This window comes from Chanos chanos, chromosome 2 (assembly GCF_902362185.1).
Source record: "Chanos chanos chromosome 2, fChaCha1.1, whole genome shotgun sequence".
Taxonomy (NCBI): Eukaryota; Metazoa; Chordata; class Actinopteri; order Gonorynchiformes; family Chanidae; genus Chanos; species Chanos chanos.
Window position 1 is genome coordinate 29,438,084 of NC_044496.1, and position 27,853 is coordinate 29,465,936.

The 27,853-nt window shown below is 42.1% G+C and overlaps 1 protein-coding gene and 1 pseudogene across 1 annotated transcript; one reads left to right on the forward strand and one right to left on the reverse strand.

The window, feature by feature from the left end:
• Nucleotides 1-15,624: 15,624 nt before the first annotated feature.
• slitrk3a (SLIT and NTRK-like family, member 3a) lies at nt 15,625-18,261 on the reverse strand. The gene has a single exon (XM_030766383.1). The coding sequence runs from the start codon at nt 18,238-18,240 to the stop codon at nt 15,625-15,627; it is 2,616 nt and encodes an 871-aa protein (XP_030622243.1). The 5' UTR covers nt 18,241-18,261.
• Nucleotides 18,262-24,458: 6,197 nt separating this feature from the next.
• The window catches only part of LOC115804723 (uncharacterized), a 37,863-nt pseudogene continuing 34,468 nt past the window's right edge, over nt 24,459-27,853 (forward strand).

A 27,853-nucleotide genomic window follows, 5' to 3' on the forward strand; every position in this document is an offset into this window, starting at 1 on the left:
TGAGGAATATCTCTATTTTCCTGTTATAGACTATATGGTACAAGCGATGCTTTTGGGATATGGTTATAATCAAGCAGCTTTCTAAAATCAATCATTTACATTTTTATGAAGATGAGTTGCATTCATTTACAACACACTGGTGTGCAAAAATCTACCTTCACCCTTCTTGAAATGCCACATGAAAATGCTGAGAGTGTGTGAGAGTGCCTGTCAAAAGTTGGACTTGGTCTTACCTTTAATGAGCAGTTCTATACATCTGACTGCCAAAACAAGACTTTGGAGTCTGAACATATTCTATTGTTATTTGCCAATAAAACTGGCCATTAAATGTCTCTGTGTGAAGAGTAAGATAAGATCAGATAAGGCAAGATATGATTTCGGCAATGATAACTCTGCTTTTCAGTTATCCCAAAAGACATGTGACCAGGCAGAGGCACTGGTTGTTACTTCTGAAAGATTCTTTCCTCCACTACACTGGCCCAAGGCTTCTGTGTCCGCTCCCTCAGGACCATACATCCTAGATGTTTCACAATACGGAGCACATCAAGTACAGACTCCCATTCTTGAGAGTTCATACCTAGCAAGCTCAACTCGGGAGTCCAGACTCGTGATGACGGGAGCATGCAGTACGCTCAACCTGCATTTGGAACTGCAGTGTTCTTGCTGACATCACAGCTCAGCTATAGCTAGCTTGGTCCACAAGCATATCCGAACATTTAAAGGAGGTGCTATATTTATCGACCCATATTCAAAATAAGAAAGATTGCCTGAAAAATCTTAAAAACTACATTTGGTGACAGAACAACAGTCATAATACGAATACGAAAAGTAGTTCCTCTGCTGCCATTGCTGTTACTTTGTGTGAAATGCATTCTGGGAAATAGGACTACCCAAGTCTACACAAGTCACCTCCTGATGCATCCTTGATAAAACCCACAAATCGAGGACACATCCAGGTATTTGATTTGTACTTGGCTAGATGCGAACTTTGATAAAATTCAATAATAAAGAGAGATGTTCTTCCAACAGACATATGTTGAGCCTTAAAGTGGATGAAGGCCGTGACATCACTGTTTGACGCTGTTGATTATTGAATCTTCTAATCTGTTTGCATTCACTGCTGGGTTGTAGGTCTGGGAAACCAATAATAATTACTTATTATAGTTTTAAGTAACTGGAGAGCTGCAGAAGATGCTTTGCTCAAGAGCAGCAGCCTCATGCAGAGTTCTCCAGCAGCTAGCCCTGCGTTCTGACGTTTTCTTTTCAGAGCTGCAGCTTTTTAGTGAGCTCCGTTAACTCGACTGTCTCCAGCTTTATGACCTCTAAATCACTTGCCAATGAAGGTCACCGTCAATGTAAATCCTGGAACTAGTAACAACTGGAATTTCACACTGGAATCACTTTACTATAGCTTTTATTGACAGAACATGTTATGTGAGGTCACAATGTAATTTTACAGAATCTTAAATTGTAAAATTGTTTAACAATTAACCACTGTACATCCTATCATAATGTGTGTTATGATGCTGTATGAAATACCCTGTATTTACCAATTTTTCTATCTATCTATCTATCTATCTATCTATCTATCTATCTATCTATCTATCTGTCTATCTATCTACATGTGTGTGTGTGTGTGTGTATTTTTTTATTGTTTGACCTTCACTTTTTAACAGAATCGACAGCAGTTTCTCCTGAGATGTATGTTTAAACAGTTCGGAAAATTTGGAGGCTGGTAATTATTTAATCCGTCTTTCAGGCGAGTCACACTACTGAAGGGCAGTGTTGGAGTGAAACGATGCTGAGTACACAGGACAGGCTGAGACCAACACAACCTTCAGACATGAGGATCCGCTCCTTTACTTACCTTCTTCAGTAGAGGACTGTAATACTGTCTGACAGCTAATTATCTCCTGTTCCACTCCAGCAAAGCAGGTAAAACAAAGCACGCAGACACACACACATACACATGCACACATATACACAAGTAGACACACACACACACATACACAGATGTACATGCACAGAAATGTACACACATGCACATGTGCATGCACAGATACACACACACACACACACACACGTTTCTTTTCTAATCATTGTCACAATAATAATCGGTGCCAGTACAACTCAATTTTTTTCAAATGCTTCATTAGAGTATAAAATCAACTACAACTACCTCACTGGCCCTCCAGACAAGAAAAGTCCTCTTCTAAATATTTGTTTTCTCTGTACTTCCATCTTTCTCTCCATCCTCTCCAGCAGGAGTCAGTGATATGCTGCCTCAGCAGACATCGTCTTGTGTCTTCATACTCATTAGTCATTCTGATTGCATAGTAACGTCCTTGTCATATCAAATAAAGGTTATAAAGTGCCATTAAAGTTCATTTATTTTTATATGGTTATACAAATAAAAATATCAGATTTCAAGGTTAACGCTGACACAGGTGTCAGAAAAGGTTATCGTTTAGTTACACACTGTTCCTGTATAAAATGATCAGAACATGATATATGTTTATTACGTATTCCACTATAGACGTTAAGTCATTACTTCCTTCAAGCCAGACCTGACAAAAGGAACAATTTATGACATTGTATGAATGCAGCTGTAACATATGTTGCGCGTGCGCACACACACACACACACACACACAGACACACACACAAAGTCAGTCTCTCTCTCTCTCTCTCTCTCTCTCTCTCTCTCTCGCTCTCTCTCTCCAAACATCCACCCACACAACCACATTCACTCATATAAGAGATTTAGTGTGTGTGTGTGTGTGTGTGTGTGCATGTGTGTATGCACATGTGCGTGAGCATGAGCGTGAGTGTGTGTGTGTATGAAAAGCATTGATTTCTGCTTTGTCTTTTCCACTGGTGCACATTTCATTAAGATCCCACTCACTGATTAATAGTGTCCTGATCAGAGTAAATTCCAATATCTTTATTAAAAGGGATCATGACGTATCTAATAAATGTCTCAGCAGTTTTATTTAATTCTCATTCAACACATAAAAAGCCACGCTTTCAGAGAGTAGGGGAGAGAGAGAGAGTACATTTGTTTTGTCATAGTCTCTCTCTCTCTTTCTCTCTCTCTCTGTCTGAAATATGTGTCTGCTACAGACAGACACATATTTCTTGGCTTCTTGTTGATCTGTAGATAGGTATTGTTATGTTGGGATTCTAAACTTCTTCACATTGCTTAGCCCCTCCCTCTAGAGCCACTCTGCTACAGAACTCCACTCCTAAACCACAGAAACACATTAGAGTTCTATAGTCCACTGTTTCACAAAGACAGTGACCTTGCTTGGCTGACATAGTAATGTTTCATATAGCAAAGCCTGCAAACCTCAGGGAGTACAGCTGCCTACAAATTGTGAGAGAGATGTGCTTTTGCTCTCTCTCTCTTTCTGTCTGTCTCTCTCTTTCTGTCTATCTGTCTGTCTGTCTCTCTCTCTCTCTCCCTCTCTCTCTCTCAGAGTTGTTAGTGGAGACACTAGCTGATTTGTGCTTGTAACAAGAGTCTGGGCAGATTCTCCAGGGAAAGCAGAGTGAGAGCATGAAGCTGATGGTACTACTGAATGGAGTTTCTTCTCATCAGAGTTCAGTCAGACAAGACCTCAGTTCATTCAGACATGACCTTTGACCTCAATTCATTCAGACATGACCTAAATTCATTCAGACATGACCTCAGTTCAGTCAGAGATGACCTCTGACTTCATTCAGACATGACCTCAGTTCATTCAGACAGGACCTCAGTTCAGTCATACATGACCTCCCAGTTCATAGTCTCCTCTACTCATAAGCATGTTTTATCAGTACAGCAAGGGTGGGGGATGATGAGGGGGTGATTTGAAAGAGAAGAAGCAAAAGAAAGAGAGGGACAGAGAATTAGTGAGCTTACTTATAGAAAAGCTAGGCCTGCATACACAAATCATTTATTTAAATCTTCTGTCTTTTCATGCAATGTAGTGTTTCACAACTCCTCTGGCTCACTCATAGCCTTCTATTCTCTCTCTCTCTCTCTCTCTCTCTCTCTCTCTCTCTCTCTCTTTCCCCGAGATATCCTGGGGACAGTGCAGGTCAACCTACAGGCTAATGACACCTTGGAATTTACACACCTCACACTCTAGTCCAATATCACTGACCTTCATATCAGCTACTCACAGAGTACCTCAAGATACTGTTATACTGTTAAACAGGACTGAAACAGCAAATCAGAAACACACACAGACAGAAAGAGAGAGAGAGAGTGAGGGAGAGAGAGAGAGATAAACACATATGCCTGTACACAGGTCAAAAGACTCACACATCATACAAATTCACTGATAAAATTATACATACAATTAAATTAAATCTGGTGGGAAAAACTATAAATAACACAGCACAATACGCTGAGTCATTTAGAGGTTATCAGATATTAATTTTACATTGAGTGAGATCTCTCTTAATAACGTTCTCTCTCTCTCTCTCTCTCTCTCTCTCTCTCTCTCACACACACACACACACACACACACACATAAACAGGTGCCTGTGGGTTTCTGGTCAGACCTCTGCTGTACTGTGTGTGCTCTCCTGTTCTAATAAATGACAGAGCCAGTCTTTAGTAAATTGGTGTTAATTAGAGGCCCTAAGGCCACGCCCCTTCCTTCTCTCTTTCTCTCTCCCACATCTTGTTAAATGCCCTGGTGACTGAAGTGTGGGGGTATGTACTTTTGACCCACTCCTCCCTCACCCCACCTGTACATCACCCGCAAGCAATTTGTCAAATCAGAGAGAGAGAGAGAAAGCAGAAGGCTGTTGTTACCTGGTATTACTAGGACACAAGATCAAAATGAAAGATGGAGTTAATGTTACAGAGGGAAAATAGCAAGGGAGAGAGAGAACAAGTGTGTGAATGTCATGAATACTTACATGAATGTGTGAGTGAGTGAGTGAGTGAGTGAATGAGTGGGTGTATGTATGAATGAGTGAGTGAGTGTGTGAATGAGTGAGTGAATGAATTCCACCAGACAATGTCATTACTCAGATGAATCAGATTTCTGTCCATGTAAACAACACTGACCCTCTGTTAACAACTAACACTGACAATGTCTGTTCACATACTTACACATCCACTAGCCCCCCCCCGCCACCTCTCTCTCTCTCTCCCTTTCTAGCAAACACAGATTCATGCACAGACCTTGGAAGAAAAGCATCAAAGAGAAGCAAGGATCCTATCCAAACACACACACACACACACACACACATGCCTAGACAGACACACATTCACATGCACACACACACACACACACACGCACGCACACACACACACACAGCCATAAGTAAGAGCATGCCTCCTCAGCACTCTGGGTTGCAGTGTTTACCTGGTCAGACAGTGCTGTGGTCTATTTCAATTAAAGCTAGTGCCTTTCAGCCTTTATGCCCCGCGAAGCACTCTCTTTCTGGCCCTTTCCATGGCTTGGAGGCGGTCCGACGGAGGGGGAAAGAATGAGGAGAGGAGGGCTGTTCCTCTTTTTTAATGCAACAGGAGAGAGACCCCTTCCCTCTCTCCCAGCCATTCTCTCCCAGCAGCTGACACAGGCACCTGAGGCTGTTAGTGCATCACAGAGCGATCAAAGGCATCCCTCACAAAGTCATCTTATATTCTGTCTAAAGTGAGGAGGCAAACACCTCCTCTGGCTGCCATTGTCCACACACACACAGCACGCGCACACACAGACACACACACACACACACATATGCAGGCATACACACACACAAACATATACACACACAAGCTCATCAACAAAACAAAGCAACAGTCTACATATACATAAAAATACATGCCACTACTTAACGCACTCATTAGACACACAAATATGACATTTTGTTCTAAGTTCTTGACACACTCTACATATAGAATACACTTATATGTATTCTAAACCCAGCAGGTAACCATATATACAGAAAAGAGTTCTTGTGATTGTATCTGTTTTATAAGTGAGTGCGTGTGTATGTGTGTGAGTGACTCTGTGTGTGTGTGTCTGTGTGTGTGTGTGTGTGTGTATGTGTGTGTGTGCGCATACTTGTGTCCTCTAGATGCAGAATCCCACTGGGAGAGCAGGTGTCAGCAAAATCCTTACACTTACACATACACACACACACACACACACACACACACACACACACACCCACTCCACACACACTCTTCTAGATGCATACCACACTGGAGGAATCCAGTTATTACACAAACATCAGGCTACAGGATTTCCCAAGTAAAAAACAACAGACAGTATAAAAAACAAAAATACACAAGTGGAGAAACAGAAGGCAGATGGACCACACACACACACACACACACACACACACACACACACACGGTCTCGGCCATTACGTCATTGCACAAGCCTGGCAGGATGTTGACAATGCATGACTCTCTGACCCCATTACTGCTGTGTGTCAGAGCTCTTCACAAACATGCAGAAGCCAGGATAAAGACACTGAGAGGAGGAGGAGAATGGAAGGAAAGATAGACAGAGAGAGAGAGAGAGAGAGAGAGAGAGAGGGACTGTCAAAAGAGAGGCTCTGAGTTATAAGTCAATCGTGCGCAGTTCAGACAGGAAACTGTCCAGTTGGCAGCCGATAGACCTGCCACACAGCCTCATGGGAAATGGACGAGAGACAGAGCAAAAGAAAAGATTAAACAGAGCCTCCCCACACAATATGGCTATCACCCATCCCCCCCACACACACTCAAACACACACACCTGAGCGTCTAAATCTGTCAAAGTCACACTATCTATGTCCTCTAATTTTCCTCCATAACCTGACAGAAAACACTCATTCATTTTCTCTGCAGAATTATACATGTCATTTAGATTATATCTAAAATAGGCTCTTGTCTGGGCCCCTCTCTGGCAGGCTGGGTGTGTTTGTCTCTGAGGGGTAGACAATGAGCAATGTCTTGTGCAGGCCAGAGAACAGTCAGAATGCCTCAGACTCACCGGTCTTGCCTCTGTCTGAGATGAAAACAAGTCAGATATGTGCTGGAAATTACCAATCTCTTAGCTTCAGCTAAAGACCTCAGCCATCCACCCTCCAGTGACAGAGCTGACTGCACCTTACCATATAGGGCAAGAGCTGAACAAGCCAAGCACTGAACTGACCAATCACTGTGCTGTAAAAAAAAAAAAAGACAATCCCTGATAGATTTTTCTGTAGGATATTCTATAATATGTTTATGTGACCACTGCTCCATAACAACAGAACTAACCAACCCATACTCTAAGAGAAGAACAAACCAATCCCCAGTCTCTAAGAACAAATTTGACCGGTCTCTTTTGTCTGATGCCAAAGCTGACCAATTTCTGTTCTCGAACAACAGAATTGACCAATCTCTATCCATCAAAGACATTCAATGAAACATGAGAGCATGGAAGCTTTTGAATTATGTTAACAAATTTACCCAGTCTATCCTCACATGCATGCTATGTGCATCCATAACTTTCAACTTATATAACCGACACACAGAGAGAGAGAGAGAGAGAGTGTACCAGTCTGATACTCATTAATTCAAAGTATTAGATTCAAACAGTAATAATTCGGTCAACTATATGTGTGTACTCTTTACACAGATAGGCACATATTCATTCACCCCACACAAACAGAGTATAAGTAAATAGCTCTCAACAATGAACAATATGAATACAGGCTCTCCCCAATAAGCCCGACATTCTGGTTTGGCATTACTTTGATTCTATGCCATGATTAACTGTCAGAATGATTCTTTGACTGTGTATCAAAGAATCAAGAATCATTCAAAAGTGCTCTCAGATTTTAGTATATGGGTGAAATAAATACCTCAGAGAGCATCTGCTCACACACCGCATATCATAGTTTGGCTCAGTTAGACGCTGCCCAGGCTGTGGGCTCGGGCGCATTTGGAGACTGCCCGTTTATGCCAAATGCACTCTACATTGTACAAAACACAAATCGGAGAAGCCTTTAACATTCGTGAAAAATGCAACCTCTCGATTGGAAAGCGCCCCTCGGCAAGCTGTTCGTGTAATTGAATAGTCACTTGGTTTTAGACCTCACCAGAGCCACACATGAGCTCTCCTTTCTCTTCAGTTTGGTGTTTACTGATGTCGTTATTCCATGCTCTTGCATGTCATCGCTGTTTTGGTGTCTGAAACTATGCAAAATGCGCTAGTAGGAATTGGAACCACCATGAAAACATTATACGTTCGTTAACCTAACGAGTCAGTTTATGAGATGCTCTCTCTCTCTTTCAATCGCTCTCTCACTCACTCACACACTCACTCTGTGAAGACTTCTCTCCACCTGCGCAGTGCGATTGTCTCTCCAACAGAAGTAACCCCAAAGATGTTTACTTGCTTGCCAAAACAAGTAATTGTAACACGGCAAATGTTTTCGTGTATGACATATGTCTTCATTAAACATTTACAAACCGCTAGGCCACAGGACGTGCTGTTAATAAGGTCAAAGTGTTTACGCTTCTACCGTTCGCTGAATTCAGCTCTTGATTAAAACTTCTCCGCTTTTGTGCTCGGCTCTAAATCTAAAACTGCGGTGACGGGTGACACGGGGCTCATTAGGTGAACGACACTTAGCTTTAATGTCCCCCATCCCTTTCTTTTTCCTTTTCCAAAGACCATACATTAGCCTCACATGGACCACCATCAGCAAAAACTTCAGCAACGCATCATTATACACGCTAACAGCCACCAGACTTAAACAACATACAGGCTTAAATGTTGTCAAGGTTGACGGCGTTAATGGGCAAAGCATAATGAGTGGACGTGAGATTAGAGTAGGAGCTGTGCTGAGGCACAAAAGTTTTACATGCATCCAAAACTGCAGGTTTGTATAGCTGTATTCCAGTGCAAACATGCAGATTTTGCTTTTTGTTGTAAGGAAGAGTCAGAGTGAAAAATGAGCTTGACCGTTACAGAGGTCACCCTCTGCGTGACGACACAGTGACGACATCTATTAGGTTAGTCCCATGAGCTCTGTCATTATGGTGACGAGATTCAAAAGTGTAAGCCTAAAGTTCACTTGCTCTCTCACTCTAGCAATGTCCACCAGTATCTCAAATAAACCTTGCCTCTGTTTGTGTTAGCATGTTAGTAGCAGACCATCTCTCTCTCTCTCTCTCTCTCTCTCTCTCTCTCTCTCTGTCTCTCTCCCTCCCCCTCCTTACACTGCATCTGCACCGTCAGCCACTACAGGAAGTCAGCACTCCCAGACAGAACAGCAAATGTCAGCGTCATGGTCATTAATGATGCTGCTGTACCCTACAAACACACACACACACACACACACACACACACACACACACAAATAAACAAAGGCAATCGCTACATATGCTTCCTTGTTTAGTGAAAATGCTAAACGAGATGTACACACACACACGCATGCACACACTGCATATGCATCCTCATTCAGTGAAAACAGTGAAAATGATAAAATAACTGTACACACACACACACACACACACACACACAATTGTTACATATGCATCCTTGTTTAGTGAAATGCTAAAATAACTGTGTACACACACTAACACACACACACACACACACACACACAGTTAAGCCCTTGGTACAGATCTCCATATTGAGCAGAGGCAGAAAGCAGCGTTTGATCGATTGGCTGGGCTATGCAGCTATGGCTCCAGAGATGCATTCTAAAGCAGCTGAAGAGCAGGAAGTTGCCTGATCTCTACACAAGCACTTTTTAAAAACCATACACTACACTACACAGCACTAAAATGCTTGAGAATGCTCTCAGAATGTTCCAGAAACATTCTGTTCGTGCTTCCCACATAAAGAGCCAGGCACCATGCTCAACAATAGCACAAATGTGTGCAATGCCAATAATATGTCTGTACCAAAGAGCAACAGCAAGCCTATCTCTGCCTGCTGCCTTTTTATAATAACAATAGCGGTATGAGCCTCCACAGAGACTGCTGACTGTGATTAGATTTCTCCCCTGTTTTTCCCTGTACAGCACCCTGTTGGAAACAGGGACAGTCAGACCAGGGGTTCTGGTGTCCAACTGTAATAATGGTGCCTTTGGAGACCTCACAGTAATCTTCCCAATACCACTGCCCACTGACAGAGCTCTCTCTCTCTCCCTCTCTCTCACTCTCTCTCTCTTCCCTCTTAGTCATAGTGACTGAAAAGCAAACTAAGAGCCTGAGAGAAAAAAAAGAAAAGTAAAGAGAGGGAAAAATGACAGCTTCTGTAATGTTACAGAACACAGATAATAGTACATTTACAACAATTACAACAGTATTCCAGATCTTTCTTTCATAGACACTGCTTAGCCCTTTTTTCAGTACCCCTTTTCTCTCTTCTCTCTTTTCTCTGTCGTTCTTGTTCATAGAACACACGTATAAGCATACATGTTGGATGATAAATCATATGACATATGAATCACTCACATTTTTCATACAGGAAACAAAGGTTATTTATGTATGGGGAGAGAGGTGTCAGGTTAAAAAGAATATAGACATCACTCCATATGACTTATCAACACATCACTCCATATGACTTATTAACACATCACTCCGTACGACTTATTGGGGATGCATAAAGAAAAGGTCAAAAGTCCAAAACAGCCAAAAGCAAATTTAATGGACGGCCCATCTTGAGACATATCTTAAACAGCAGACATTAGACAGACTTATAGCAGCGGCAGTTTGATATCTCCACATCTGAATCAACTGCCAATGAGTGTCCCACTTCTCTCCTTCACTGGACTCTTATCAGTCCAGTTCTCTTATCCAATCAGCTCTTACCTACTGTAAGAACAAAGAGATGTCAATGCAAGGTATCAATGCAATGCAGTTCCTCCTTCTCTATCAGAATGCAGTACTCATTTGTCAGTGCAATGAGATTAGATGCTGAAGAGTTGCACATTTCTGAAATGAGAGTTCAGATCACAGGGCTCCTATTGCACCATACACACTGTCAGGACCTGGTCCTCAGGTACATCCAGTCAATATTTTTATCCAGTTGTAAATGAGGAGCTCAAGCAAGTGGAGCTTCCTTCACTGCACTGCAGAGGAGAACAATGCAGTGGTGGAGGTGGTCTGTGTGATCCAGGCTACACAGACAGAGAACTGTCTCTGACCGGCATCTACAGCATACAGATAGATTCATTTACAAGTCCATACAACATAAGCGTGTTTATACACACACACACACACACTCGCACGCACACACACACTCACATACACACACTTTGTGTGTGTGATCATTTCAAAAGTGAATAACTCCCTTGTTTATAACACACTGATCCTTGGGCGACCTGTTGAAGAGGTTTTGTGAGCTGACACTGCAGGCTAAGCTTGTCTATCTCTTTCTTTTATCTTCACTGTTTTCTCTTCTCTGTCTTCCACATGGCTTTTTCATCATTTCACAGCTAATTATGACTCACACAGAATTCCCAAATACAAACACAACAATTACCATCAAAGGGGAAGAGGGAGATAGAGAGAGAGAGAGAGAGAGAGAGAGAGAGAGAGGGGGGCTAAAGATTTATTTGACAAAAATGTAGATTGAGCACTTCATCAGGCAGGACGCAGAAAACTCCCACAGTAAAAACACAAACAAAGAATGGCAACACAACACAACAGACGGGCAGCATTTATAGCCAAACATACAGTAATGTTTTATATATAAAAAATGTCAGTGATCGACAGGAACTAACCCAATCTCCAATAACACAAATACCAAGAAGCCAACCCCCTCCCACCCTCTTACAGATTACATAAAGCCTTAACCAGCCAATGGTGATCAATCCAGTATAGATCCAACTGGCCAGGAACAAGAATAAACAACAACAAAAAAAAGCAGCAAGAGCAGTGAAGCTAAAAACTACCTGAATACACTTCATCTTACACCAGACCAGCATCGGCAACAGTGAAGCAGACCTCTATAACACTTTACAGTCCAAGCACCCACACAATCTACACACACACGCACACGCACACACACACACACACACCTACACACACGCGCTCACGCACACACACACACACACGCACACACGCACGTGCGCACACACACACACACACACACACACACACACCACAGCACATTGTTCAAACACACAAGCCTCAGTACTCTCAATCAAGGGCAAAGTTTTTCAGTGTGAAATTGACCCAGGTCAAATGCCTGATTCAGACAAACTGCCCCCAACTAATCTGTTTTACCCCAGTTCACCTGTCTTTCCTCCTTGCTTTCTTTCACAACAAACTCAAATTGATTCAGTTGGTGAAGGCATTTATGGTGGAGATGCTAACATGTGAATGAGATGGCAAGTTCTTTCCATGGCACTTTTAAGAGAGGGAATCAGAACAAGGGGCACTGAAGAAATTGCTGGAAAGTATTCCAGTCACAGCCACCATAGTGATACAGCTGGCCAAAACCTGCTGGGGTGACAAGCAAATCCTTTCAGAACATCTGACACAGCATAACCTCACAGTCAGAGAAAAAACACATTATAACATGAATAACAAAGGCAAGATGAGCGGGCCATGTGGTCTCAGCACCATTGACAGCTCACTCTCTCTCAGTATGTTTCAATTCAAATCAAGTCTCTGCAGCTCACCCAGTTCAGTTTTTAATGTTCAAATTTGGCTTCAAAGACAGTTAAACAAACAAGCAAGCAAGAAAACAAACAAGCAAACAAAAAAAAGCAGATAGACAAACAGACAGACAGACAGACAGGCAGATAGATAGATAGATAGATAGATAGATAGATAGATAGATAGATAGATAGATAGATAGATAGATAGATAGATAGATAGATAGGTCCTGTGGGTTTTTCTGAGACTGGACAAGGAAGCCATACTTTAAACAGTGATCCTTTTGGACACTGGGACTTGGGGATTGTTTTGTTCTATTCCACTGGGCACATCTGTCCTCTCTCCCCTGACACCCTACATCACCCACAGGAAACCAGCCACAATGAACAATTGTCTGTTGGAGAACAAGTGTAAAATTATGAGCTTCAGCGATGTAAGACTGTGTCAATAAACAGTCATCTATTCAAACAGTCCCTTTACAACTGAATGTCTCCCTTAGGCACCAACAGGTCAATAACTTAAATTCTGCCAATTAAAAGTTTACATCACATGAGGATGCTGACTGCATGTGATAAAATATGGATATGTCAGTGGTCATGGGGTCACCCCCAACAAAATCATAATGGAATGTTTTAAATGTTTTAAGTAAAATTAATGGAATGTTTTAATTTGATTAAACTTAATGAAACATTTTCATTCATCAGCACTCAGAACTGTGCAAAAAAGAACGTTGGTATCCATGGATACAAATAGAATTTATTAAAACATTGGCAAAGCACTTGTCAAGATATGTGAAACGGGAGTATTACTTTCAAACATAGACGCACAAAAGCTGAATCCTGTCAGAAACTTATTTCAAAAAGGGTTTTGTGTGTGTGTATGTGTGTGTTTTTAATATTCATACCTTTTTTATGTTTATTAGATTCAACTGATGTGTCTTTTAATGAGAGAGCATGCAGAAGCTGTTTGTTGAAAGACTGCAGGAGAACAGAAAATGCTGATGAAATGTGCATTGAGCCTTATCTGGTGGATTACAGTAAAAAAAAAAAGAAAAAAAAAAGTATTTGTTGGTCTTGGCTATATGACAGATAATTGCCCAGTTAGCGATTAAATGACAGGAAAACATGAGAAATCCTATCACTGCTCCCAGTTTGAATGCTGACTTCAGACTTCACACTATATCTGCTTTTCATGTTTAATGACAGTTTCTTTGGGAGAGGAATTAAATGCATAAATAAAGTAAATAATTTGCAATATATGTGTTCTAACCCTTATTTTTGCCCTCTGACTGCTACTCCTGTTTTCACGACAGGTGTTTGGCTTTAGAGACATTTATGATTTGCAAAGTCATACCCATCGTGAGGGGGGGAAAAAAGCGTCATACAACCTCATAGACGGGCAAATGTCTCCCACGCTATTTAAGACCGTTTAAATTTCCACAAGTACCTTCCATAAATGAAATATGCACTTCATCGCTGGAGTTCAAATTAAGCGGGAAAAAAATACATATGAGTGTAGAGTATGGCATAATAGGGGCATTTTAAAACACTCTCCGTTTGGTCTTTGTGAACCAGCTCTCCTCTCAAAATGATCTCCTGTCTATTTTTGGCAACCAATTCAACAAGCGCTCTCTTCCACTGTGACTGAGAGACTAGAAGTGAGCGTATCACTGTTGCCCTCTTGTGGACAAAACTAGCAGCAACAATTGACGGCAATAACCACAAATATTTGACGAGTGGGTTGTACTCGTACTGTATATAATCTACACATAATAACGTTTCAATTCACCATTATAAACTTCAAAACAGTATTCTCTTCACTGTTTATCGTTCATTGTTTCATATACATAAAATGTTCTGTTAAGATCCTATCTATCTTCGCCTTACTTTGTACGGCAGGAGGGGATTGTTTACTGTGAGCTACGGCGGCAGACCTTGGACAGATATATAGGTATTTTCTAGTTTGTGTCGTAAAGTGCAGCGGCAACATACCTCAGCACATCGTCGTGTCAGAATTCTAAGTTTACTGCATTGTTTCTTTTCTCAGAAACCGTATGCATTGGTACCCTTTTCATTTATTTAAGAGTTTTATTAAGAAGGCTATACCAGACGCATAATCACTATACATTGATTTAACATTACCTTTACAATTCAATCTTTTCACTGAAATTACAGAATAAATATATGCACATTTTTTTTCCAAATCTTTGTGTGAGAGAGAAAACATTAAAAGTGCTTCCTAAAAAGCCGTTAGTGATAATATCCAGAAGCATTTTTTCCTTAAGAAAGTGCGTTGAATTCCATAAAATCTTGAGCGTCATCATTATTCACAAATGTTGATCCTTGGGTGCGTCCTTGATAAAGAGCTCGTCTGTCTTTCATATATATTTATATAGAATATATTATATTAAATAGACCACTGAACAACAGTGCGTTGCAGTATCTCTATTATAAGTGAATGATAGTTTGGAGCAATACCCACCCCTGCAGTTGAATTCATGCAGCAAACTGCAATATTCTACAAACTGTGCCTGACCTTGGGCATGTATCCGAACGCATGAGCGAGAAAAAGAGACAAGCCGGTGGAGAAAGCCTGCTCCTCGTATCCGAGCGCGAGCGGAGGGCACACCACTGCGTAAAAAGGACTTCGTCTTAACAATTTGACTGATACGGTCCGGACAGCTCCCACGGCAACAAATAAAATGTGTTCCATACAAAAATAAGGGTTGATAACATTGCTGGCTACTCTGAAAAAAGGCACTTCGTTGAATATCTGAGTATGGCCATTCCTCCAAAGCATTTTGGGGGAAAAATTTCTCTTGTGATATACTACACACACACACACACACACATATATATATGTGTGTCTGTATGTATATATATATATATATATATATATATATATGTGTATGTATATATATATATATATATATATGTTTCATTTTTGTCATGCTGCTTTTTTGTTATCTATTCGTTTTGGAGGGGACGGAAGGGGGTTGCTATGAAAACGATTACTTTTCCGTCATTAGAATCTATATGATTTCTCCAAGACTTCGAGGTAATCCGGCTTGGTTTGGAGTTTGGCCCTTAACTCGAGGTATTCGCTTTGGGTTTGATCGGGAAATCCTTTCCCTGCGGTGAAAAGAAGTGTTTCTTTCAATCTGGCGTCTTGCTGTAAATCGGGGTATTGCATTCCTGGGGGGTGTGCGTGTGCAACGTGCATGTCCTTTAATTTTGGAGCGGTGCCGTAAAGGCAGTCTACAAAACCCACCGTAGGGGTGGGTCTCTGGCTGTCTATGACTGTGGGGCAAAGCACCCCGTTTTCGTGAAAACTCGCCATGTCACCAGATTGATTGATGGTGACTATGGTGTTTAGTTGGGAATTAGACACAGCCATCGTCCATTCCTTTTCCTTTTCCAAAAGAGTTCGATAATTGCTATTGTTTTCCTTGGTCTCGGTGAACTGTTCCCCTTCGATTTCCCCTTCCCTCGGTTTATAGATGGGGTTGTTACACATCTGGGTGACTGGATGCGGGATGTAGTCGTAGACGTGTCCGGGTGGTTTCTCTGGCGACGCCGTCTGTCGTTCCTCAAATATCCGACACTGCATTTGAACACCGGTTAGATCCATCTCTTGACGCTTTCTGAAGGGCTGCTTCTTCCGCCTCCTCAGGACGAAAGCAAAAAGACCAGCGGCCACAAACACAGCAGAAATGAATAAGATTAGGAGACTGAGTATAAGTACCGAAAGAGGAACAGCTCCCGTGGCCGGGGCGTACCCTATCCCAGAGCCACTGGTGGATGTCATGTCAAAAGGAATAGCTGGGGATGGTGCAGTAAGTTTCAGTTCGGGGCAGATGACCTCGGCGTCCAAACTGCGCAGGTCCTTCCCGAAAGCGAACTCCGGCGTCTTACAAATGACTTCCCCTACCACGATGACAGTGCTGAGTTTCTCCATCCACTGTTTGAGCGGGATGATGTCGCAAGAGCAGTCCCACGGGTTCTGGTGAAGGTCGATCTGGACGATGGAGTTCAGGTGCTCCAGCACGCCGCTCACGGGCAGGTAGAGGAAGTAGTTGTTACGCAGATTGAGTCTGGCCAGCGAGGTGCCGGCGAAGGCGTCCACAGGCAGCGTGCGCAGGAGGTTGTCATTCAGGAAAACCAGCTGCAGGTTCGGCATTAAACTGAACGCAGCCGGCTGGATCTCCCGGATAACATTATATTCGAAATATAGGTAGTTTAAGCTCTGTAGCCCGCGAAACATGCCCGGAGTGAGTCTTTCAATATCGTTGCCATTCAAGTATAAACTTTTTAAGTTAGGCAAATTGATAAAAGCCCCTTCCTGAACATAAGATATCCGATTGTTGCCCAAATGCAGTAAATCCAGACTAGAGAAATTCCAGAAATCCGACCGGTAAATTTTCTGAATCAAATTGCCACTTAAATAAAGTTTCTTGGCGTTGAGAGGGCGTGGCAGGAGTTCGGAAATGTTGTGAAAACCTCTCTCTTTACAATTGACGGTGAGCCCAAGATCATTTATGTGTAGATTACAGACACATCCAGTTGGGCAGATGATTGGAATGGGCGGTCGGGTCTGGTAGGCAGCAATAGGGGGCTGATTCGGACCTGGATAAATACTGCGAGGGGTCGGTGGGGTTTTCGTAGCTTTGACCCGTCTGGTGGGCTTTACATTCCTCTCTCTGTACTCTACTGAGGACGCCGTGTTGTGAAAAGAGGAAAGCATGGATGACGGCTTGGTGGGCCACGTGTTCTCGTTGTTGAATGGAGCTCTGGGGATGCCTAGTTTAGCTTCGACCTCGGCCTCGGAGAGCAAAGGACACAACTCGGTCCGCTTGATCTCACGCAGGTCTTTCCCATGGAAATGAAAAGGATACTCGCACGTTATGTCGCCTACCAGAGCCGTGTACGGAATGCGCTCTAGCCAGGTTTTGAGCTGCACTATTTCGCACACGCAATTCCACGGGTTCTCTTCCAGCTGGATCTCCATCAGGCTGCGGCCAATGTACTCCAATGTGCCCTTATAAGGTAGAATTTTTAACCGGTTGCCACGTAAATCAAGGTGCGTGAGCGACACAGACCTGAATAGCAAGTTGGGCAGCACTGGTATCAAATTGTCATTCAAAATAAGCACTCGAAGTTTGTGCAGGTTTCGAAACGCCCCGCTCTCTATTCTCTTAATGACATTGTAATCCGCTTGTAGATATTCAAGGCTCTCTAGTCCAAGAAAAGTGTCATTTCTGAACACCTCCAACTTGTTCTCGTGCAAGAATAGCTTTTTCAAAATGCTTAGGCCGTTGAACGCACCCACATGGATGTCCTGCAGCGCGTTGTTGCCTAAATTGAGGGATACGGCATTGTTGAGGTGCAGAAAGCTGTTAAAATACAGCTTGCGCATGGAGTTCCTTTGTAGGTTGAGTTTGAATGGCCTTGACCACGACTGCGAGATCTGACTAACATTTGTAAATCCTTTACTGTCGCAATGAACGTGGAAAATGCCCTCTTTCACTTCACAGTAGCAGGGGTCGAAGCAAGGCTCGTCTATCTCTTCCGAGTCGTCCAGCAAAGGGATTGGCGTAGTCCATCCTAAGGCTATTGTGCTTAGTAGGGTAACCCACAGCATCTTTCCACCGAGACCTGATGAAGTTATGGCCGCGAGCCACTTCACAGCACTGCAACAAACAAATAAACAAAGAACAACAGACACAAAACAGATATCAGACATCAGAGAGTTGGCATGACACACGTCTCTGTCTGCGCGCGCACCATATGGTTACTTTGACATCCGTGGCAACGGTAGAAGGCTGTTTTATTTTTGCGCAATAGCTCACATACGGCAGAGTCCTCCCCCTCCCCAACGCCTCAAAGATAACTCAGAGATTATTACAGACATGACTCCAAACTCCAAACAGGCTAAGAGCAGAGATGTATAGCACGCTGTGTAGCTTGAATCATGGTGAACCAGCACCCACAGATAATTTGCCCGATTTCATTTATTACATAATACTAGTCCCTCGCTATAAATCATTAGATGTGCCAAATAGTTCCCTCAGTTATTTGAGGGTACGAAGAGGAGGAAGGTGGTATTAATGACTGGGCGGATTTTGGAAATTAATCATTCCTTATCCCCACATCTATCAACCGAGATACCGAGCACCACGGGTTTTAAAAGGTGGAAAGGAGACTGAGACAGAGGGATGAAAGAGGACATTTGGCAGCATAACCCCTTTGTCCCATCAGCACCTGGTTCCCGGTGTGCTCTCCGGCTTGAATTCAACAAAGCAGAGCCCTTTAATTTTCCCGTTAGATGACGACAGCTCTCTCTCTCCCAAGCAACGGCCCGTCTAAATCAACCCAAGTCATCCACTCGCTCCTTGTACAGCAGTCCCCATTATTAAAGATCTCGGAAACTATCAAAAACTAATACTGACGAATCTAGAGCAAAAAAAGAAAAGATACGACAATAAAGAAAGAAAGATTTTCTCACCGAAGCGCCAGTTCGGTCTCCAGAGCGCATGCAAGGCGACTATTTGCTTTCCAGCAGACTAAACACTCTTAATTAGAGTAAATCGCAGTTGCGTGTCGTGTTATCAGAGGATCAGTGCAGAAACTAATAGCCGAGCTGTGCTGAATTATGCGATGTTTGTTGTGGAATCTGTTTGATAGCCCCCTTTCTATTTCATTTTATTTCCTTTTTGGACAAGGCGGAAACTGTGGTCCTCGTGTAACACATCGTTGCAAAACAATTCAGCAGTTAATAATACCGACAAAAAAGTCCTTGATCTAAAAAAAGAGCCTTAATGCCTCTTGTTTTTGTCCTCCATTCGCTGTAGCCGGGGTAGAAAGTGTCTGCAGACTGCAATGAATAGCACGCTTTGTATCTCTACGTTCCCTCGTTCGCACATCTCGATCCATGAAAATGACTGATATCCAAACACAACAAATACATATACATAACACGCCCGGCCGTGCACAGTAATAGTTCCGTGATGCGATGTAACGTCGGATACCTACTCGGATTTAATGGGGTCCAACTTCACATCTCCCGTGCCCGTATGGATGGAGAGACGGGCGGTCCCGGGGAGCTTCAGACTGCGGGCTGCAAAGAAACATGCATTGGAATGAAACAAACGGAAAATAATAATGTCTAAATGGTCAGCAACATGGGAGATCGCGACATCAAGAAGATAAAACATGCAGTATACCTTACGTTTTTCTGTTAAAATTGTCTTAAACTTGCCTTTGTTATTCCCATTTGTAACAGCAGAATAGTTTGTAGTCAAGATAGACACTCTAAAGTGTCAATTGTGATTTGTTTCGCAAAGTCGCATCGAATTACACAGCAGTCTCTCTGCTCTTACATCAGAAATAAATCAATGAACAGTGAGTGCCAGCTAATATCAAACATGCAGATTAGATTTAAATATTTCAGACGACTTGCCCTCCCTCTCCCGATCGGGAAAAGTCAAAAATGTATTTTTACGGAACACTCACCTTTTATCGCACTGGAATTTAAGAGCATCCGAAAAAGCACGAGTTTAGAGATTGCTCTCTCTCTCTCTCCACCGCCTTCCCCGATGCTTCTCTCTCTCTCTCTCTCTCTCTCTCTCTCTCTCTCTCTCTGCTGTGTCAATAAGGAGTGCGGAAATCAAGACGTGATTGGAATGCAGTGTTTTTTTCTTATGTAGGTTTGTTTATGATGCCGTTCAGTGCTTCCTTCGCCGAGCGCTCAGTGTAACCGAGGGAAATTTCAGCTTAGGTCCACACCGCGCGGCTTCTTTCCTCCGGGTGCACCAGCATCGCTTGGACGCAGGCTCATACCGAAGAAACCGTCTCGATCAGGTCTTTTCAGACGTCACGGAAATGAGCTTGAAGAAAAGCAAGCAAAAACTGGTGCGGGAGGGAGAAGAGAGAGGGGGAGATATTGAAGGGACCGTTGGCGTTCGTGGTGTTGGCGAGTGCTGAGGAGTAGGAGGAGGAGGAAGCTGAGGTTGTTGAGCGCGCTGAGTAGTGCCCCGGGAGCGCGCGTCAGGGCGCTCTCTTATCTTGGATCTTATATTTCGGAGTTTGAAGAAACATCTCGTCGCAATCACGGACTTGCTTTTCCGCACGCATGGTACACCTGTGGCAGCAGATGACATCTAGATGCACAGTGCGAAAAGATGCTCATTTCTCTCTCTCTCTCTCTCTCTCTCTCTCACACACACACACACACACAGATATAGGCTTGCTCGCGCAATGACATTTCACAACTTTTTCTGGTTATTGTTACATGGGAGCGGGAGTAACATAACTCGAAACAACTTATGATATATATATATATATATATATATATGTGTGTGTGTGTGTGTGTGTGTGTGTGTTTACCTTTCTAGTTCTTTATTTTTGGAGGAGCATTCTGGGAGGCGGCGGGGAGGGGGGTATTTACCCTATGACTCCTTAGTTTTCTGGAATGTTAAAGCGACGAACGTACTTACGTGTTGCCATAAAATTAGGCCTGTGCCCCCCCCCCCCCCCCCTTAAGGTGAAACTGGACGAATTTTGCTTCGATCTCTCTGCCTCTCTGCAGTAGCACGAACTGAAAAGGATCTCTATTTGCTTGTCGCGCTCAGCCTTCTCCGCGTGCCTTTCCTTGCGCAACCTGCAGCGGGCAACAGAGCTCTGCGCGTGGGGATGGACGAAAATGCCTTGGTTGATCGAAATAAAATTCTATTTTACACCTTACAGGAGAGAAATGTTTAAAGAAATCCCACCAGATTTCAAGTGAAAACGTCAAATGACTCTTTCGTCTCTTGGCCTGTAAGATATGGAATCTCTTAATCACAATATAGCTCATCATTTTGAATTTAGAACATAGAAATATAACCAATTAATGTTCAAATTATTATCATTAGTAGTAGTAGCAATAGTAGTAGTAGTAGTAGTAGTAGTAGTAGTAGTAGTAATGTCATTGTTGTTGTGACATTTGTAACAGAATGTGAACTGAGTGTGAACCAACAGCAGGTTTACTGCATTTTTACTGGTTTGAGAATATTGTAACAACACATTAAAATGCCTTCTGTTGATCTGATAATCTAATTTTTTTCTCTTTCAGTTGGTAATCTGACGCTTCGTGTACAAGATAGACTGGGTTTGCATTGTCTGTCCCTCTTTTTAATCCATTTCAGATATTGTGTAACTTCAAGTGTTTCACAAGGGAAACAACTGTTTGGCTGTGTCGTGTCCCTAAACTGATGAGGATCAACACTGATAAGCTTTCAACCATTGTAGTACCGTCAGTCCGACCGGGCTGTAAACCTGCTGTTCAGGGCATATAAAAATACATTTCCACTGAGCCCACCTTTCAGAGGCTTGTGACAGCTCCCCAAATACGGACAAGCTGTCTTCTGATTGGTCCTTCGGCGCCGGGATATACATGCTAGATAACAGCGGAGGCAAGAGGTGAATGAATGACTGGGGAGAAAGAGAAAGAGCGAGAGAGAGTTGCGCGAAAAGGTTGGAGAGCAGCCCTGGCTAGTGTGCAGTGACGTGTAAAGCTGTCAGTCAGACTCTTGTGGGAAAACGCTATCAGTCCATCACTCATTTATGCCTCCGTCAGTCAGGCCGAAGGCTCACGGGGCGTTCCATTCGAATCCCCGCGCTCTTGCCCTGGGCCCCAACATTTGTGCTGTTACTCGCACTGCTCAGACACGGCATTTTTATTTCTTGCGCTATTTTGAGGTGGCATCATATGTCACTACCATGGAGAATTATAGAGCTGAATGACAGTACATAAAGTCTTAAATAAAGTCTGCGGTAGTCCAATTTATTTGTTCTCAAATTTAAAAAATAACACTTCATAATAACGGTAATTTAGAAATCATCAACAAATTAGAGCTGAGGGTTTCTTACTAAAGCTGTTTAATTATTCTCTCTTCAGTCAGGCATTGAATGCAGATGGATTTTTCTTCACCTCACGTCCTCACGACACAAAATCAGACCCTCTTCCTGGTCCCATCCACGAATCAGAGAACAGAAAACCTTTATCACTGTAAATTAAATACAACTTAAAATAATGACTTCATTCACTGTATGGTGCAATTATAAGTGAAAAGAAACAAATGCAAAACTTCAGAAATACTGTATAAACAATGCCATAAAATATAATTTACATTATTTATAAATGTTCATTAAATGATGTTTTTAAATAATTAGTTCATGAAAAATATTTTGACAATTGTAGACACATTTCCAATATTTAGCAAAGACAGGTATGTGTGATTCTTTAGTGTTAATTGAAATTACCAAGTCATTACCCTTAAGTTATCCTCATATGTTACAAGTGAATTGTAATTTTTTTTTTCATGGCGTCAAGTTTTAATCAGTCCTGAGGCCTGCTGATCCTGAAATTTTCCATAATGCCAAAAAAGAAGTGCATCACATGCCAATTTAACAACTAAAAATCTAGTGCTTCCTTTTCTAACTAAAGAAGGTGTAAGTCTTTCCTAACCACTAAACAACTATTTAATCTATATAATTTACAAGCCACAGGAGTCCTGCATCCCATTCACACACCTTGGCCTCAAACTAAAACGCGCATTCAGCTAATTCAGAGTACAACAGTGATTTCAGTAGAGTAAGTTGGGTGGGTAAGTGACAGGAGAGGTTGAATGAAGAACAAGTTACTTAGGTTAGTTGCAAATGTGTGTCATTAGCTCACCTCCTACTCTTGTTTTTTCACAGATTTAGAATGCTAGCTAGGATACTGAGAGCTTTTCTCAGTGGGCACTTAGACTTTGTATTGATTTGTAGGTTTGCACTGGCATGGTTTGGACTGTAATTTGTTGGCTATATGACTTAAGACAGAGCAGACCATGGCCAGCATACAGCAGGCTAGTACCTCGCTAGCCTTATTAAAGTCATTAGCTGGCATGTGTGTGTGAGTTTTCTTGCATTAATGCAATGCCTGTACCATGGTTTATACCATACATCATCATAAATAACCTGCCATTCTTTTCTACAAACATTTTACCAGTGCAAAACATTTACAAGTGACTATGAAATGATTTTTAAATAATTTACAATCTTTCATATAGGTATCAGTGAAGTGTGACGAGATTCAGCTTCAGACAAGGGCTTTTAAAACACTAAAAATAACTTAAAATTACATTCAGAGATCATTAATAACAGAACGATTTCAGTTAAGAATTATGGGGTGCAAAACCTCTGATTTCATTTATTTATTTATTGACCTAACAATTTTAATAAACATCCACTCATTCGGAAAAGCTGTCTCCCACATAATAATTTCAAAATAAAGACATGAAATCTGTTTTGTGCCCACATTAAAAAAAAAAAAGTTTAAATAATATGTTTACTACTTATTTACCAGTTCCTCACAAACATTTATGAATAATTTCCTTTCAGTATGCTCATGACTGATTGTAGATTTTCAAATGGTTGATACCTGAGTGTAAATGATGTAAAGTGTTCTTAGCTGAATGTATTGTCCAAACTGTGTGTAGACAACATCTGAAACTTCCTCACATTTTGGGAGGCACAAACAGTGTGGGTGAACTATTATAAAAATCACTCGTATGGCAATAACATGCACCTTAAATACTCCGTTATACATGTCCTTAAAAACTGTTTTACCAGGAACATCTCCTCAAACGATAAACCATAGCCATAAACAACTTGCTTCCCATAAAACATCTTCTGTGGACACATTTAGTCTACATATGTCTCATTAAACAGCCACTTCTTCATGTCACATTTAGCATGAGTATCAGTCTAAATGGTACATGCATTCCTGGCTGGCTGTCTGAGGAGGAAATTTTGCCACCTCACTTGCTTTATGCCATGGAATTTCTGGTAGTTCTTGCTCCCAGCATATTGGATATACCCACAGACGAGATGGCTGTAAGTGGGTTTTTTTTATTTGGTGGGGGGTGGAGGTGGGGGTGTTTCTGGCTCCTGCCGGCCCTCTGTGTTCTCAGGAGAAACAGCGGAGTATCTTCCATGCACCGTCTGCTTTCAAAGCCAAGCAGAACAAATGCGGACATGCCAGTCAAAGTGAAGCCCTAAGGCTCCCCTTACCCCTCCCAGTCCTACACAGTCTCTCTAGCCCTCCACCTTTTCTCATACGCTTTTATAGCTTTGTGTTTCCATACAATAAACAAACATTTACATTGCTCATTCAAAATAATCTGCAAAAAAGAAAAAAAAAAAGATCCCGAGAAGTTAGATAATGAGCACATGGCAAGATTTATCTTTTTCTCTTTGACTATATGAAATACATTCCAATCATGTCCAGGTCAGTCCACTGTCCTCCTCTCAGGCATCAGTCCACTGGTGCGAGGGTAGAGTTGGATGATATCTGATAGTCAGAAATAACTGACTGGTTGCTCCTGCCCAGCAGAGCTATGCCTCAGCACGGTACAGTGCCCAGCATAGTGTGCCACCACACAGTTTTCTGTCACAGCAAAAAAAGGTCCGAGAGACTGAGGATGACTAAATGACTCCTCCATGCTCTCACCACCCAAGCCCACTCCTGCTGACACGAACTCCACACCTCTGACATTTACCCCACCCTCTCATGCTAAAACATTTACGATGCTGCCTAATGTACACTACTGCCTAATGTTGAGCACACACACATACACACACACAAAGAGTTCTTAGGACTCCTTTAAAATGCTTTGAGAGAATGAGGTTACATTACAATTACAATTACAATTTGGCATTTTGCAGACACTTTTAAACCAAAGTGAGTTACAATTAGTGCATCACACTTGGTTTGTATTCTTTCATCTGTTGTTTATGCTAACATATTCATCAGTATAATTCAACAGTTAGAAGTATAACTTAAAAAAATGTTTGTGTGTGTGTGTGTGTGTGTGTGTGTATTTACACTTACACATGTATGTATATATGTAATCGCTTTTTGAAGGAAAATGTTTTTGACAGCATCATCCTCTGAAGTACCCAGACCTTTCCTGACCTGGATTCACTGAGTCACTTAAAACAGAGCAGCTGGCTCACACTGGCTAAACGACAATGCCGGAGCCATGGAAGACACGCTCTGTCCGCTCTGGTTAGGACTGAAAATGCTCCAGAGTTGGAGCACAGGTTTTTCTGAGACTGACCCAAAACACATGGGGAAAAGGACCAGAATAGCAGCCTCAAACACAGCTGTGATTGTGCAGTATGTTTCTTAGACTCTGTCATAAGAATCTCTAAGTTCCCCTCCTATAAGAGCTGAAAACAAATCAAGACAAAAATACACAGAAGTCACAAGGCTCAGCAAGAACTGTAAGCAGAATTCTTCATGCAACTGCCAATATAATAATGTAATTTTCACTTGGTGAGAATGATGAGTCTGGAGGAGAGGTTTTAAAATGTGGAGGAGAGTTCACTACGGGAAGAAAGATGTGTCTAGCTGCCGTAGAGAACAAACAGTTCAGTCTCTCGTTTCACACAGAAAATCCGCAGAGTTGGCAGAAGATATTTTGGGTCAGAAGTATTGAGTAGTCACCTGATTTTCCTGACTGGTCACTCTTAATATCTTTTTTTTTAAGTAATAAAGGCATGTGTCCTTCTCTACGTACACAAGTTACTGTACACTTTTAAACAGTAGCTGCCTGCGTCTGTTCTCTTTCATAGATCTCTGACTATGGGAGTGGAACATTGTGAAAACATGAATACACTCATGTGTGGTTGTACAGACACACATATACAGATGTGTGTGTGTGTGTGTGTGTGTTTGTGCTTGTGTGCTCATAGTGTGGTTGGTATATTTCTTTCAGCCATATGGATACACATAGCAGACAAGCCTTCTCTGTTGTGGTTTGTTTTTCAACCATTTCTCATCATATGAAGTCCTGCTTTCTCAGGTCAACTCTTCTTCTTTCAACCAAAAAAGTGTTTATCACCTTCCAGCATGGCCTGCTCTCCACTTCCACAGTTCTAACGCTCACCCTGAAAGACGTACATGGCCTACTTTATGTCTCCCCTGCAGAACTTGGCTTCCATCTCACAACACTTTCTCTCTGTTTCTCTGTGAAGTACAGCGGACTAATTAGGCCATGGTAATATTCACACTCCGCACAATGGCCCAGGGAGTGTGGAAACTGTACAAGTACCTTATTGTTCTCCATTAAAACAGGGGGGAGAGAGAGAGAGAGAGAGAGAGAGAGAGAGAGGAACAAAAGAAGAAAATGAGAGGTTGACCTCTAAATGGTCTGATGATGGGGGTCAAATGTGACTGTCTCAGCTTTGTGCTCTGCCAGAGCTGTAGGTCAAAATGGAGAATTTTTTTTTCTTAATAGGTATGATTATCGATATAATTATTACCGCAATGCACTTGTGCTGAAAAAAAAGAGACATCAGAGGGCCCAAGAGCCAAATGGTGAGATAAGGAGAAGAATGCAAATTCAGCTGGACAGAAAAAGGAGCAAACACAGATCCACTACGGTAATGATATCCCACAATGCCTCAACCTGGCAGCAGAGCAAACAGACAAAGTGTTTGGCCTCCAAACACAGAGAATGAGAATGAGCTTTAGATTGAGAAAGGAAAATAAAAGCATAATAACATGTTTCATTATTATATGCATATGTGAAGGCCTGTGTTCTCAGAGTGATGTGGAGAGAGTGCCTCTGGAGATGACCAACATGGAGAAAGTCAGTAGAAAGGCATGTTATGCTGCCTTAACATGGAAAACTTATTTATGGTTCCAGAGCTGAGGAGAACAGTTCCTAACAACGGTTGCTTGTGAAGTCACAAAGGAGGATGCACTATCCATAATGTTAATAGGAGACCTTATGAGAACAAAGCATTGAATCAGTCAGAGAGAAAAATCCAACATATGACCCCTAAACCCACTCTGGGTGACAGCTGAATTCCTGAGACAGGAGCACTGGAAATACCTGTGCCCGGTTGCACCAGCAGAGCGTAAGGTGGATTGTAAGTTTGGGCTGTAAAGTCCATCTTAACCAGAGGTGGACAAAGTAAACAACTCCATTTCTTGAGTCAAAGTATAGATACTCCTGGTCAAATATTACTCCAATCATCGCATTGTTGTATTGTCTAATGACTCTGAAACAACATACTGAATGCACTGACTTGCTTGTAGAACCTGTAGAATAAAAAGCTTGTGGAATATGCTACAAAGCCTATAGAAACACAGTTGAACCAAATGCTTCCTCTATAAAAGGCAGTGTATAGCTTCAGTTAAACAGGCACTAGGTTAACAC